This window comes from Larus michahellis, chromosome 6, assembly GCF_964199755.1.
Source record: "Larus michahellis chromosome 6, bLarMic1.1, whole genome shotgun sequence".
NCBI classification, from domain to species: domain Eukaryota; kingdom Metazoa; phylum Chordata; class Aves; order Charadriiformes; family Laridae; genus Larus; species Larus michahellis.
In genome coordinates, this window is record NC_133901.1 from 35,989,648 (window position 1) to 36,005,988 (window position 16,341).

General features: G+C 43.6%; 1 protein-coding gene across 4 annotated transcripts in view; it reads left to right on the forward strand.

Annotated features, from left to right (window-relative positions):
- MICU1 (mitochondrial calcium uptake 1) overlaps window positions 1-16,341 on the forward strand; it is a 106,526-nt gene that overhangs the window by 26,079 nt on the left and 64,106 nt on the right. For all 4 annotated transcript variants that reach the window (XM_074592924.1, XM_074592926.1, XM_074592925.1 and 1 more), the window contains exons 4-5: window positions 1,809-1,989; window positions 7,695-7,857. In XM_074592924.1, coding sequence (XP_074449025.1) covers window positions 1,809-1,989; window positions 7,695-7,857 — 344 coding nt within the window. The remainder of the gene's footprint in view (window positions 1-1,808; window positions 1,990-7,694; window positions 7,858-16,341) is intronic.

Sequence of the window (16,341 nt, forward strand, 5' to 3'; positions counted from 1 at the left end):
AAGGCATGATTAGTACTGCTCTTCACCAAGCACTAGTGTATTTTATTAAATCAAACCCTCGCGATGGAGTTGTATTCTGTCCCAGTGTGGACTAGAAACCTCTGAACTGCTTTAACCCAGCCGTGGGTTATTGCATTTCAAACCAATGCTGGGATCTTGGTGGTTGTTCAAGTGCTTCCAGTACTTTGCTGAAGTAGTTGTCACAGGGTGACACAACTTGCGTTTGTCATGATTCACTCTCTTCTTAAATATGCTTTTTGGAAGTTTATTCTAGAATAATAAAGTTTTTGCTTCCCATCAGTACTGTGGAAGGACTTGAGTTCTTTAGTCCTTCCCCCCGTGTATCCTGTATGGTGACTGTCAGTGAACTAGTGGATGCTGGTAAGGAGTGAGTTGTCTTTTATTTTGGTAGCATTTAAATTAATTGAAGGAGCACCTACCCTCACTTCTCCTTCTAGGAAGATGATGCGCTGAGATCCCTGTAAAGCTGTGTATTGCTGGGGAGACAGGCACAGACTCTTCTCTGTTAATTTTACATACCATGTCTGTGTTTTCCAGGCAAGTGGTAGGATGAAATATGTGTAGCCTTTTGCTTAGAGCTTGGGAGACTTCAAAAAAATCTTGGTTTGTTTTTGTTTTTCTCCCAAGGCAGCCTTTTTTGAATAAACTCATGCAGCTGTAAATGACTGTGTTTGTAGTTACAGGGAGTACCAAAGTACCAGCCTTCACCTGAAGGCTGCTGCCTAATGAGTGGCACCTAACTGCGTGTGAGCCCTCTACCCTCTGATTAGTCCCAAATAAATCACCAGAAATGTAAAGGAAAGGCTTCACTTAAGCTACAGGCAAGCTAGGATGTTCGCCTCAGCTGTTTGAGTCCTTTAGAAAGAGGAGTAACTTTGTCAAACCGTTGGCTTTGTTGCTTGTGACATGTAAATGTATCCTTAGAGATCATAATTTCACTGATGTTAACGTGGTCTGAGCTCTGTCTGGTTATAAACCGCTTTACAAGTAAAGTGTAGGAAAGCCATAGCATTGTTTGGCTTACGGATTTATCCTGCTTGTTATTTAACCACCCTCTTGCCAGTTGCAATTCTGCAAGTTGCTCACTGCTTAGACAGACTGAGCGGTTTTGGGTGTTGAGTCTTGGTCTACAAACAGGGCCACTGAAGATCTTTGTATTTGAACAGCGAGGGAAAAGCCATCCTTTGCTCTACCAGAGTTGTATTTCCAGCCTGAGGACAAACAACTCCAGTTTTTGTTGTCACAAATCCTGTAGCACTGGAGTTTAGAAGAGTCATTGGTGGAAGAGGGAAATAAAACAGCCTGTCACCTGCTGGAGATAGAAAATAAATCAGTTGTGCCAAAACAAAGAGGCTGTTTGTTCTGAATTCTGCAGTGCTGATGGTAAAACACATTTCTATCACTTTGTATAAATCAGTCTGTGGGGAGCAGGGGTGGAATTTAGAGCTAGAGGAGGTATGGTTTGCCCTTCCCAATCTTTCTTGTGTGTGTAGTTTTTGGTGAGGTTCTGATAATTCATGGGGTGATTTGCTCTGGCGTTCTGGGACTGGGAAAATTTACGGTGATTATTAGTTTGGGTTTTGGGGTGGGGGGGCGGAAATTTCATTGCAGCAGGGTAAAACATACAATATTCCAAGGAGACTGATCACTTCTTTGCTTTTGCTTTGCAGTCCTCCACGCTGAACTGTAACATGTGTCTCATTCAGGGAGAGCTTTGCAGGGCCACCTTTATAGCCTTAGCAACCCTCTCAATTTCCTAAACTGGTATTTTCTTTTCCCTCGTACAGGGCCTACGCAGAAGACTCATCCTCTGTAAAACACGATCCAAGGACAGAGCCAAGCGAGAAGGTGAAGCACGAGGAGGAGGAGAGCAGCGGCAGTGAGGGGAGGAGAGCTGTTGCATCAGGCGATGAGGAGGCTCAGCCGGAAGGGAAGAAGAAGAAGCGTTCTGGGTTCAGGGACCGTAAGGTACCGAACTTGGGCATGTTACACCTGCAGCTGTTGTACTGCAGTGGAAAAAGGGAGAAAACTTGCAGAACGTTTTATTCAGATTGTGGTACAGCGCGTGTATAGAGTCTGGCTTTTGCTCTGTATTTGGTTTTATTTTCTAATGGACCTTGCTGTTTTGGGAGCCTACTTTGTTGGCATGCTACCTTGAGTTTCTTTTGGTTGAAACTTGTTTATTTGGAAAGCGCAGTATACTGGTCCTCTGAAAGGGATGCCTCTTTTCCCATCTCCAGTTGGATGTCTGAGAAGTGGCTTGTTGAGAAATCAAGGCTTCTGCCTTGATAGCTGTTAGGATGGTGCGTGCAAAGTAGGGAATTGGTGCAAGAGCTTTAAAAGCATCTCGGGCATCCAGCATGTGTCTTTGTGTGTGTCCGTCCATTTGTACATGATCACAGGCAAATGGGCAGCGTATGTAGCAAGAAGCAGAGGATGAGTGTGGAAGGGAGGGTTATGGGAAAGGTGCACTTTAATTTTTCTTTTAATTATTCCATGTAAACATAGTTGCTGAAATAGGGAGTTGCCTCACTCCCTATTCGCAGTTAGTTGTGTCTGTCTTGATGCTTATGCTCATTTAATTTTCGTAACAGGCACATTTTCCAGAGGAGGAAAGACTGAGTAATGAATTGTGTTGTCAACTTGTGACCTGCCTTCACTGTTGGGTGATCCTGAGAGCTTTGGGCTCCTCAGAACCATCTGACAACTAGTTGGGTACTATCTGTAACCTCTGTTATTACAATATGTACAGTTTGGTCTGATGGAGAGTCCTGTAACTGAGCGTTGGCAGACAGCAGTATTTTTATTTTTTTAAACCTGTCTGGATGTCTTTTTTATTGGGCTGTGTTTGATGATTTAATATCTTTGCAGTGCCAAAGAGGAGAACGGGATTATCTGCTCTTCACAATTCCTTTCTGTATGATTTGCTTCTGATAATTATTTTTAAGTCCGTATCCTGGAGGTTGCATGTCATTAGCTGTTAAATTGTGGATGGTCGTATCTAGTGGCTTAACAGCTTTTCATAAAAAATTAAGGGCTGTTTTGTTTGAAGTTGCTGAATCATATTCTGTTCTTGGTTAGAGTCAATTACACAACTTGTAACTTCAAGTGCCTTCTGGTATTCGGGACTCCAAACTTTCCCTGTTGTGACATGCTCGTGGCAGCTCAGTAGAGTTATGTTGTAAGATACTATGTTGAGATATTCAGAGTTGTCCAGGAATATGGGTTCTTGGCTTCTGCTAATTTTCTTGGCAACCGGGTGTCAGGTAGTCTGACAGCTTCAACAAAACTTCAGCTCTTGCCAGTACTGCTCAAGAAAAGTGAGCTATATTTTCCAGTGTCGGCAGATGGAGGCTGGTTGCAAAGAGCAAAGAAACAATCCACCTTCATCCACACTCTTATTTTTAAAAAAGAACATTTGTTGATACAGCGAACGTAATGATTGATTTTTGTCTTACGTGGCTGGTTGCTTCTGGCAAGGGAATCCAGGGAACATTTGTTTGCAAGCGAGGACTTTTATTCCAGTTGTTAGGAGATGTGCCTACATTGACCAGCTCTTTCCTTCCCATACTAGGCAGGGAGGAACACGGCCCAGCTTTCCAAGTAAGACAGGAGCCAGGCGTGGAGGGTGCCCAGGAGCTCCGATGGGAACGACGTGCAGCCTGGATCCCTTCTCAGTCCACAGCCTTCCTTTCTCCTACAGTGCTTGATTTGGGAGCAGCAATTTCAGCAGGAAAAGTACAGTTTAAAACAGACTCCATGATCTTTCAACAACTTTAAACCCTTTTCTCTCCAGCCTCAAGTCCAAATGTCCCTTCTGTGACCCGAATGCCAGTGTTTTTTTGCTTTGTTTAATGCAGGATGTAACTGGTAGTCTCCCAGGCGCTGGGCTCGGTGTTTGTTTGAGCGGCTCCGTTGTGGGCTTGGTGTTTGATCAGCAGTTGCCCTAGTGAGTCATCTCAGGAGGTATGTTTGAATGATCCCGGCTCAGATGACAGAGGAAGGTGTGACCTGGCTCCTGACTCAGAATCGGGGCTGCTCCCAGGATGTGCTGCTCCCCTAATCAGTTGTGTAGCACCTAGGGAACTCCTGACTCTTCTAGGTGTTTCTAAAAAACAAACAACAAAACCCACGGTAAAAACTCTTCCCAGCTCTTCCCATAATTAATTAAAAATAGCGTGGTGTTTTCTTTGAGAAAAAAATTAAGCTTAATTGAACGTGTTTAACGCTTGTTTGTTATCCCAATGTTGCTTTTAATGAAGTTGATGATTAGCGGTGAAATAATACATCAGGCATGACATTGCTATTTTGGGTAGTGATTCAGTGAAGAGGAAGTTGAAATAAATCACTTGGCATCTGCTGGGGCTGGGATCACGGGTGGCTGGTTCCAGGGCGCCCATTGCCTTGCAGCCTGTGCAATCTATAGGTCCTGACTGCATCCATCAGGGAGCAAAGGAAAAGATTGTTCAAGTGCTTTTAAAGTTTGAAGGCTAATGAGTGATTAGCTCATGTTGTGGGTGGGATGACATGCTAATTAATTTGCTAAAAAAGATTGCATGCAGCACTAGGACTGCTTTATCAAGATCTGCTTGCAGTGTTTGCTGGGTCCTGCAGGTATGCTGCCTTCGGAGTGTTAGTCGTGCTAAGACTTCATTTTAGTGTGCATTATAGCAGGAAATCCGAAGAAACTGAATCCTAATTAGTTAATTTACCCTACTGAGATGCGTGTGGTGGAGCTGGACTGCCAGAGTTCCTGTTCTGCTGCACAGTCAGGGAGGCCCCAGTGATGCTCTGGAAGTGAATTGAGATGTTAATTTAGAGCTTTATTTTCATGTCTGCGCAGGATTTAATTTTTTTGCCTTTTACCCTGTGGCTTAGCATAAACATCGGCTGTCTCAACAGCAGCTTCACTCTTGTAGAGCAATAGGGATTACTTGCTCATCTTTCTCCTCCAGTGCCTGCTCTATTAATAAATGCCAAAAAGGGAATCTTCCCTTTTGGTCACATAGTATCTTTCTGGAGGCCCCTGGTGACATGAGGCTGCAGTACTGGCGACAGGATGAGAGTTTTTGGCTGGCGTCCACTGCATCGAGGACTGGTGCGTACTGGGGGAAGGCAGATGCCTGGGTGCACGCTTTGCCTCCCTGCTCTGGAGCTGCGTATTCAAAATTACCTCCTCGTGAGTGTCTGGCAGGCATCCGAGAAAGCTGTTCATTTTGGGGGCGCAGGGACAGAAGAAGGAATGGCAAATGATCTAGGAAAGGGCCAGGTAGGAAATGGCCGCTTTGCTTCCGTTGCAAGTGATGACCGTGGTGGACTTTAAGGTTGCAGTGTGGATCTGAATGGGGTGTTGGAAAATCGCTGTGCCCAAAGTTGGAGCAAAACGTAGACTGCTTAACATCAATAAAGCAGGGGCCTTGAGGATCACTCCGAGCTTGGGGTAAGAAAAAATTGGCAGTGAAGTTGCTGGACAGGTGAGGAGGAGCCTTGGTAAAGATGCGAGACAATACCCATACTCCAAAAATGAAAAGTACCTGACAGCAATAGGCCTGTCAGTAGCATCTTAGCGAGAGCTTAAAACAGATACAGAGGAAAGATCCGTTGCAGATGGGAAGTCGAATGAGATGCAACATGGTTTTGCTGGCAGAAATGTCAAGATGAATGTCTCTGGTGCAGCAGTGAAATTGTTGAGTAAAAGAGGTGCAACTTACCTAGCTGGGTTGAAGGAAAGCATTTGACAGTGCCTTCCAAGAAATAATTCCACTGGCTTGGAAAATCAGGAGTAATGTAAAGTCTCAGGCAGACAAGTGTTGTAGCTAGAAAGCAGGCTGTGTTGAAAAGGTGTCATGGATGGAGGGAGCTGTTGGTCGTGGTCTGCGGTGTCTGCTCTTGGCTTCCATCCTGGCCTTGACACTGCAGCTGGTTTTAGTTATCTTGCTCAAAGGTAGAAGTAAGTCACTGTGTTTTTTTGGCTGATGGAGTTGGGTGGGGTGTTTCTCATAATGAGATCAGGTCATGGTGGAGCAAGGAGTGAGATATGGTCCTGCACTTGCAAGTCAAAAGATTGCTTTGGCATAACAAGTTACCGCCTGCCAGGTGGGAGCTGTAGACAAAGACACGTGCAGCTTTGCAGCTAGAAAGAGCTGGGAAAGTGCGTGTCATCCTTCGCTGCGGTTTGGCTGATAGACGATGACTTACAACTTTGCAATAAAACAGTTGCTTTTGATCTAATGCCCTTATCTTTGGAGGACCTTGTGGACTGAAGCAATAAAAAATGGGCTGAAGTTTGATTCTAGGTGCAAAGGCTGGTGACAAAAATTTTCTTCCATGCAGGTGGCTACAGGAAAGAGGGGGCTGGTTGTATCGGTTGATGCAAGGACATTACTGCATTCCTAATGGGCTTGATTACAAAAAAAGCTATGGTGATGCGAAGAGGAAGAATAGGGAGAATGCTTTAGATAATGTCAAAGCCGTATCAGTGGGACCTTCTGCTGCATCTTGCTTGTCCCATGGTCACATTTGCTGGAGAGCTGAACTGGAACAAGTGTAGAGGAGAGAGGGTCTGCTTTCCCCTAGCTGCTTTACCCAAACCTGGGTTGGGGGATTAAAAGCCTTTGGCTTGTTTTATTCTAGAAACGTGAAAAATTAGACAGGGTGTTTCCTTTCTGATAAACATCAGGGTGGAGAAGTTGTTCAAGTTAAAGAACAAGGCTGAAACGAGACCAAAGCCATAAATGATCTACAGATGTCTTGGCACTGTCCTTGATCTTGCCTGTTCTCTTCCAGCAGAACTTTGGTTGGTTTTTTTCCTCCTGTGGCTCTTCGCCAAAAGTACTGAAGGTTTCAAGTACATTATGGACTGTTAAACATGGTGTATAATGCATGAATAAAAAGCTGAACTAAGGAGGAAAGTTTTATGCTCTGATCCATAATGAAGTATGGATCTTTGTGCCTTTTTCCTCCCTTCTGGCTGTATGTTGTGATTTTTGTTTATAAAAGCTTTCTGTTCTCTTTGATTAATTCTAGCTGTGTGTTGGGGAAAACAGTTCTAGGTACAAAATAATCGCTACTGGCGGAGTTAACAAGTGGCAGATTGGTGGCGAGAAGAGGATTGAGTAAAGAATGTTTCTGCAGAATTTTGCCAATGAGATAGCAAAGAGGAAAAAATGAGGTTGAGTGGCTGAGCAACCAGCTGCTGCTCCAAGTGTTTTTTTCCAAGACTCGGCTTGAAAGTAAAGGTCTCTCCCAGCTCTCCAAGACTTTTCTTTTACTTCGTTTATTAATCATAAATCAGACCCTTCAACGCTGTGGTTAAAATGTTGAGTTGCTTTAGATTCGTGGATGTGATACCAGTGCTTTTTTATGTTCCTCTTTAAAAGCGCCTTCAGAGACTTTGTTAATTAGTTTTTTCTCTGCCATCATGATGAGCCAAAACTCATCAATAGTAAAGACTTAGTGTTTGTTCTTAATTCTGGGACATCAGGAGTCAATACTTCCAATTTTCCTGGTAGTTTGAAGGCTGAAGATAGGAGGGATTTTAACCCTTTGAGCTTTATTTCTTTCAAGTGTTGTGTTGCTGCACAGACTTTGTCCACCTTCAGAGGACTAAGGTGCTCATGTAGGTGTTGGGGAGGAACCGTGTACATCTAACGCTGGTTAAATTTCTTTTCCAGGTGATGGAATACGAGAACAGGATCAGAGCCTATTCCACGCCAGACAAAATCTTCAGATACTTTGCTACTTTGAAAGTCATAAACGAGCACGGTGAATCGGAGGTTTTTATGACACCACAGGATTTCGTGAGATCGATAACACCTAATGAAAAACAACCAGAAAGTAAGTGATGCATGTGTAGTAATTGGAGAAACTAATACAGCGGAGGGGAATAAACTCTTCAGTCTCTGCTTACCTGATCTTTAAACTTCCCATCAAAGAGTTACGTTGTTGGGTATCGTCTGTCTTGTTATGTTGAGAGGTATGGCACATCTGGTGTTTTCAACCCATGTGTTATGGCAATTCGATGATGTGCAGAAGGATATATAACGGGGCTGTAACAAATGCAGGGGCAAGGCAGAAAGCTACCAGTGCAGCTGTGTGGGAGCCACACTTGTCTCCCCAGCAGAGCCTGCAGTGTGTCCATGTCGGCTTGACCTCAGCTGGTGGTGCCAAATAACGGGGAGCATCCAGGTTCAGAAGTGTTGGTCACGGTATTCTGCTTGAGAGGTTTGAATGCAGGATTGGCAGGGCTAGAAAGCACCTCCTGAAGCTATCTGTCCCATCTCCACACTCCAAACACAAAATTAGCCTAATCCCTTCCATGTTGCCTGAAGCGCTATTGCACTAGATCTCAGTGGTTTGAGCCCTTGAAGAGCAGATGAGATAACTTTCTTGCATCTTTAATAGTGAAAGATTACCTTCAATGGAAACATCATAAGAATTGTTCATAAACCTACAAGAGAGGTTGATTTAGCAAGGAAGACCTTAGCAATAAAGGGGTCCAGGCAGCCCCGTGTTCCTGACTGAGCTTTGATGCTGCTGGCCAGAGTGGGGCTCATCTCCGCTGGCTTCAAATTCCCTGTGGACTGCAGGGAAGCATGTCAGCTGTGGCACCCGTGGCGGTTTGGCAGGCTGATGGGAGAGCAGATGCTGTTTTTTCTGGTCTGGAAAGCTGTGTCCTGAGCATTTGGTAGGAGGTTGGTTCTTGTGGGGCGGCAAGAGGATTTTTGCCTGTCTTCTGTCATGGAGGAGATTCATGTTTTGGGTGAGACATAGGATGTGAGGTGTCTTGGTCTCCCTCTGTGTATCTCAAAGAATGAAACAGGCTTTTGTCAAATTAAAACCCTTCTTCTCTCTGCAGGCATTAATGAAGAACCTCAGCCCCCAAAAGTTAACTTTTTGAGAGTGGGGTTTATCTACAAACTGTGAAACTGTTTTGATATCTTACTGTTTTGATATCTATCAGCTGCTAAATAAATACCATGTACACTTGTGTTTAGACAATAACGGTATGAAGTATGTGCGGGAGGGAATTAAAAATAATCCTGGCATTAATATTAGGCATGTTAGTGAACCAATATTTAAGTTTTCATCAAGTCCTGAAAATGGCTGTAGTTTTCATATGAATTACATGGCTTCATCTTCAGTGAAGAAATAGTTTGAGCAATAAACAGAAGATAATGTTCAAAGATGCTGAAATGGTGTGTTACTATCTTGTCTATCTAAAGCTTGAATTGGTAGTTTGAAAAGTAGTAGCACCTGGTTGAGTGCGAGTCTTCCTATGCAAGCCATTTATTATTATTTTTTTTGTCAGCCAGCTGAAAATAGAGAACATCCCATGCTTAAGAAATCTGATTCTCTTTTACATCTCCCATGTAATATATGTGCTTGGCGCATTTTAAAGTGTGCACAGAAAATAGGTGGAAGAGTGCTCAGAAAACACCTACTTTAGAGATAAGTGAAGGTGACTAATGGGAAATAATTTGTCAGTCTTAGCCACTAACTGTCCATTGTAACTATTATTATCTCGGCTAGGTGAGCTGCTTAAATGGTCCCGTAAAGCCTGTCGTGTCTTCTAAGTGCCTACAAATGCTGCCAGTCAGTGACACAAAGCAGCCTATAAGGGAAGAAAATTGCTTTAGAGATCCTTGCAGGTGCTCTTGGAAAGTGGAATGAGATAGAAATTGAGCTTTGGCTGCCCATCAGCAGGCAAAGCGGGAGTGTGGACATCCTATATCTTGTTGGTTTGAAAACCTGTCTTGAGGACTGTTACTGTCATGGACTTGCTTCTAGATGAAGGTGCTGCTGGGATGGTTGTTCCTTACGAGCACTGTACATTTTGACAATCATGGTAGATGGGTTTTTTAATACATAATGAACAGTAGAAGAGTAAACCCCTTAATGCTTACAGTAAAGTCACACCAGCCATAACGTTTTTCCCAAATGTTTTGAAAGCTGGTAGTAAAAAGAAAAAAAAAGAAGATAGGTCTGATTTTAAAACCAGAAGTTAAAGACTGCTACCTGCTGGCTGGTTTGTTTCTGTACTTGACATCTGTTGGGTACTTCTGACTCATAGGATAATCTAGATTATAGATTAGTAGGGAAATGCCGGGGCTGCTTTCCCCCTTAGTCACGACTTGGGTGTGCCCTCCACCAGGGCTGGAGCGTCCTGCCTTCATCCCAGAACACTCCTTCGGGCAGTGACGTAGCCTGGAGTGCTCCTTGGAAATCTCCTTCAGGTAACAACATAGCCTGCTGCAATCATGCTAGCTAGGTAGGTTAATGCCTGAACTGAATTATGGATTACTCTCTGCAGTCCCGCTGACCCCAAGGTTTTCCATGAGTGGTATTTGTTGATAGGTTTGTACGGTGAAGCAATCGCCTTCTGGTCCTGTGAATTAATGTGGTCCTGCAGAAGCAGTCCAAGGTGTGAGGAGAGCAGGCGATGCTCTCTCTGCTCAAGCCGTCGGTTGTAATTTCAGCAAGTAACTTCTTAATGTGCCTGCTGTTTTACAGAGAGAAAATACTGTGAAATATAAGTGATACAGAGTAATGAGGTATCCGAGTCCCTGTTGTACTTATTTTTAAACTACTAATCTACTGTGAGGTATCTTATGCCTGATTCATTTTTATGGATTACACAGGGGAAAACTTGATTTATTGTCAATAAAGTGTCAGCCTAATTCTAGACTGTGTTTTGCATGACTATTCATTAGCTTCTGTAGGTTGCTTTCTCTTAATAGTTTGGTAAAACTCTCTGTTGTAGCTTTCCCAAGGAAACAAGATGTGCTTGAGGTGTGACACGTTCTTCTTGAGCTTGGAAGCGTCTGTCAGAATAAGCCAAAGATTGGCTTTTAGCTTGGAAGCTGCTTTTAAAAAAAAAAAAAAAAAACAAAAAAAAAACAACAAACAATTCTTTATATGCTATCTGGAAAGTCCAAGCACCACCAGAAGCGTGGGCAGTGATATCTGCTCCCTGCAGTCCTGTGGTGCTTCTTCCCTCCCACCTCCTCTGGTACCCGAGAGGTTGCTCCGTTCCAAGGCTGGAGGAGCAGGGATGGTTGCTTGGTACCTCAGCCCAAAACCAGCTGAAAATACTACAGTCTTGGGTGGGAATGGTAAAGGTTTGGGGGGGCGGGGGGGAAAAACCAAACCCAAAACATTTTAGATGCTGCAGGTCTTCAGAGACAGCATGGGCTTTTGCTGAAAAAGGTGTATGAAGCCAGTGACACTTCACACGAGCTGTAACTGTGCCTGACACCTGCAGGGTGTTCCTGGCACATTCCCTGTAGTCCTACGTAGCTGTTGGCTGGCATGAACGTTTCCAAGTGCTCGGACCTGCCAGTACTAAGCCAGTACTAGGTTTTTTGGTCTGTGCAGTAAGGATTAAAAGAAGTAAAAAAGGCTTTATATCTAATCACAGCACGCTGTAATGAAGGTAGATTACACCCAAATCAGTCTGCACTTCCCCTGTGTTAACCTCCCCGGTTAACCCAGACTCTGGCCGCATGAAGACGCCTTTCAAGATCCACCACACTCTGCAGTGGCTCAAATAGCTGAAGTCTTGGAAGTGCCCTGGAAGGTTTTTCTTTCTTTTTTTGTCTACAAGAAACCATGAAGCTCAGCCAGAAGCAGTAGCTGTGCCCCTGCAGCCTCTGCGCACAGGATGGTGTTGGAGGAGAGGAGCTGTGAAGGATGAAGCCAACGTGTGGTGACTTGATCAGACCCTTCAATGATTCTTTGACTGTATAGCTTGATTCTAGGTTTTGAAATGGTTTGTTTTTCATGTCTGGACTTCATGAGCAGCTGAGCACAAGCTGCCTTCTGGATTGTTGCAATGCTTGAGTGACTGTTTGTTATTTTGAGTGAAGTTTGTGAAATACGGACCTGATCTTCTGTGGAACGAGCAGTCATGAGCCCTGACAAGCTCTTACCTGGTCTGGTGGGGAGGGGAGCACTCCCTAGGCTTGTACAGATCCCTGAACTTGCACAAAGTGTTCAACTGGGATATTTAAGACCCAGAAGGAAACTAGAGATGATGAGTTTGCCTTCTGGTTTGTTAATGGGGACTTAACCTCTGTGTTCTCCCCGAAATACATCTGCTGGAGAGGCCTTCAGGGAACGGGTGTGAGTGAGAAGGGGAGGTAATTTGCTGGTTATCTTGCTGAACCAGGAGGGTGAAGAGATGTGGGGGCTTTTCTTCTGTGAAAGTGTCATTCCTAGGCGAGGATCATCTTTTGAGCCTGTCATGCCTGATATGAGACCCCAGGAACTGAGCCAAGGATGGGGAAAATACTTATACAAAGCCGGGTTACGGCTCTGGAGGGGAAAACTTGGTCCATCATTTTCTCCTCCTGTAATGTAGCATGTTGCATGCATGGTTAGCAGTTCTCTTCAGGCTTAGTAATTAGCCCATTTGCTTATCTACTTGAAAGAAAAAGAGTCCATGTTATATATCGAGCAATGTGAAAGGAAGAGCAGATGATGAGTAAACGTTACCCAAATAATGTGAAAAATCTGACAAGGATACGAAGACTGGAAGGAGTTGAAAAGGTTTTTCTATGTCCCAGAGGAAATCGTAATGGTTTCTAACTGATCTCAGCTGTGTTCCTGGCATAATATAATTGTTCTTCTGGAAACCTGTTTGTTAAATATTTTTTTAAAAAACTGTAATCTGTCATCTGGTGCCCATGGCTTTTTTTTTTTACAGGATAACATGAAAAGCTTAGTAATTGTTTAGCTATTTATCAAGTGTGGTAATTAGCTAGCTTTGAGTGAACGTGTGACATGTACGTTTTTGTTAATCAATAGAAATATAATAAGCGTTTGACTTTAGATTTGATTAGAGCTGAACAAGAGTAACAGCGGGCTATTCTGTGAGGTTTTTTCCTTTACATAAATAATTCCTTCTCCGTTAAAACATCCTTGCCAGCCCAAAAAGAAAGAAGGAAACACAGAGAATATGGTTATCCTGTTGATCACCCTCCTTTCCCCATTGTGGCAGGCAGCGAGCGTAAGTCGTTTTGATTTATTTTGAAACACTTATTTTTAGAGTGCTGTGAAAGTACCATCACGATGCCTCTTGTTTTAGCTACTCCTCAGCAGTGCTGCTGTTTCTTTTGGTCCTGTGAAAGGCGAGGTGTTGCAGTGTCAATAAAAGGCATATTCTGGGGCAGGTTGTGGCGAAAGCTCTGGGTTTGTTTGAGAAGAAGCAAATACCGGAGCCCGGCAGCCCTGGGTGGTCACTACGCAATCGGGAGTAGCAGTGATGCACGTCACACTTCGGGTCCCAGGGAGGCTTCGGGAAGCAGCCAGGTATCCTCCTGAAACAATTTCTGGATCTCACTGCTCCCTCCCACGGAGGAAATCCTTTCATCCATTTCTGGGAGAACAGTATTTCAGCCCTTGCTTTTCAGTGAAAGTTGGAAAAGCTCTTTTTTTACTGTTAAGCATGCCTGTTAGTTCGTGTTCCTGCAGCTCGTCAGCAATAGCCCAGCCAGGGGGTGTTTGTTTTATGAGTGTATCACAGTTGGTCCTGCGGTAGCTTTCATGTAGCACGCTGCCTTTTGAATAACAGGGATGTAATAACTGACATTCTTTCCTTCCCTTGTTCAGCTGTGATTGTCCTCGTTGGTGCAGTGTTTCCATTAGCTTGCCACCCTACGCAAATGCTGAATTCCTATTGTAAATTCTTGGAGGAAAACCCTTTTGTGGGTTTTTTTTTATGTAATGTAAAGAAAGAACACAGGTGTCAGGCAACCACTTGTTTCTTGGTTTCCTTTTGTCAACTTCTAAGGTTAAAGACTTGTGGAAAAAACACATAGCGAAGCCCATAAAAAAGAAAATAAACCATATTGGAAAAAGAAAAATATACGTAGTAATACTGTATGCTCTTTTTCAGGTTTTGAATTAGCTTATTCTGTCAGGAGCTGTTGTAAGGGGAATTTTATAGAGGGACATAAGCGTGCAGCATAGTTAATGCCACCGGGCAGAGGGGATATCCTTGTGCGTGGCTGGGAGAAAGGGTAGGCACTAAACGCTGATGTGAACCAACGTGCTTGTGCTTGCAATAGGTAACACTGTCTTCCAGGGCGAGCTGATGCAGTGACAGGAAAAAAGGCAGCAGCAGAAGGGGCCAGTTTTTGTGCCGCATTTTCATATTAATGTCTCTCCCCGACCTCCGGGACATGCATAAACCAAGATTATATATTTGCTTCTCGTCAGATGCGATTGTGTCGAAGGAGGCTGATGCGATGTAGGTAATAACTACATTTCTGTAACTGCTATGGTGTCGTAAGCAGTTTCTTCAGCATACAATGAAATGCTCAGAGCAGTTAAGCTTGAGGACAGACCTGGCAGCTTTCTATGCCTGGCACGAGGGTTTGGATGCCGCTACAGAAAAGCTGTATGTAAGTCAAGGTCCAATGCTCTGTCCCTCGAAGGAGCAGTCTCAGGTTACCCAGGTGCTTTGTTTTTCCATGTCTTTTCATCACATGCTGTAGCAATCAAGGAAACACATGGGAAGAACCATCTCTGTGCTGAGGAGAATGAGGCTGGACCAAACCCCAATCTGGAGGCAGACTACCCTGTGTTCAAAACTCCTGATTTCACCAGTGTGGCTTTTCTCTCTCTGATTCTATCCTTATTGTAACTTATTGCTATTAACTCTTGTGGTGCTTTTCAGTCCTCTCCAATCATACCCCCCATTGCCTCCCCTTTTGCCCACCTTATGTTGCACCTGTGGAGAGCACAAAGTTTACAATGCTGGCCTCTTCCTTTAGGATAGGTACTGGTATCTTGCCTTTTTAGGTGCCACTTGGCTGTTTTTAATAACTTTTCCAAATGTACATACAGACTTGTGTGTATGTTATTATTTATTATATATTATATAAATATTTCTTATCTATATTTATAAACACAATTATATTTCTTTCTATATAAAAGAAAACAGCTCTTAGTTCATCTTTTCTTGCTGCTGATCTACACGAGCATCCGTTCACTTTGGATCTCCTTTGAAACCTGCTTGCATTCCCAATAGTAGCGTCCAGTTCATTGTGGGGGGGGGTGCCACTAAGACGTACTTTCACTTGCTATTTTTAACCTGTGTCCTTTTTTAGCTTTGCCCTGAGTACGTGTGTAACGTCGGGCTGTCAGGGGTATGTCATATAGCACTATTCCCTGGCGTTGGGAGCAGGAGGTGTGCTGGAGAAATGACTTTATTATGACACACGGGCATAAACTAAGCTCAGCTTCGCAGTCAGCATCTAGATGGATGGTCAGGGGCGAGCTCCAGCCAGATAACATGTCTCTGGTAAAATAAGCACATCTATTAAATGAATCCTGCCTTTAAATGTGACAATACTTACTGTACTGCATTTATACCCACAACTTTAGGAAGGCAGAACTCAGAAGAAGATGATTAAAGTCTGAAAACGTGTATGAATATGCACTTTTCACTCTCTTGTTAGGCCCACTAAATATTGAGAAGGTGCTTTCTGGCTTGAATATTCACGAATCTGGAAAGCCCTCTGAAAATTGCCTTGACCTTCGAAATTGGTGATGGAGGAGTTTTAGCTGCTTTGGTTCAGACAGGTCGAGGAGGTCACCCTGGAGCGACTAATAACTCCATTTTCTGCACCGTAACCGCTGTGAACCTTGCCAGTAGATGAGAAGGGTTTTATTATCCTCTTTCCCAACCAGGTGACACAGCAGGTGTGGGAGAGGTTTTATTTTGTTGTTTTTTTCATCTTTTTTCTAATTTAAATTGAAATGGGGATGTGATAATTATCATAAACAGTGGCAGAAAATGCATGGGATGGAGCTCTGCTGAGGGGTTTTGTTCTTCAGAGAACCGAAAACCAGCCTGTGCTCTCCCGAATTACTGGAAGTGGTTGATTTGAGTTTACTGCGTAATCTCCTCTCGGGGTGCATCTTCCCGCTTTTGGATTGCAAAGCTCAGATAATCAATCTTCCTGAATATTTTTATCTTGCTTATATGTGCATTCATCAGTGTACATGTAGCCTGCCGGGCATTGGGTATTAGATTGTGAGCTCTGTGCCTTGACTCTGCAAATGCTGGGATTTATTTTTTTCTCCTCTCTTCAAGATAGAAAAAAACATTTTGTGATGGCGTGCAAGATTGAATTTACTAGTATAAATAACCCCTTCTCCCTGCCTTTCTCCAAAATGCCCTTCTAGCTATAGCACTCTCCTTCCTACAAATGCAGCTACTACTTATCTCCTTTGAAATATCTTTATGAGCAATTTTATACCAAAATACAAACAAGTTTTGGATGTATTTGGGGATATCCCAATTAATTACAG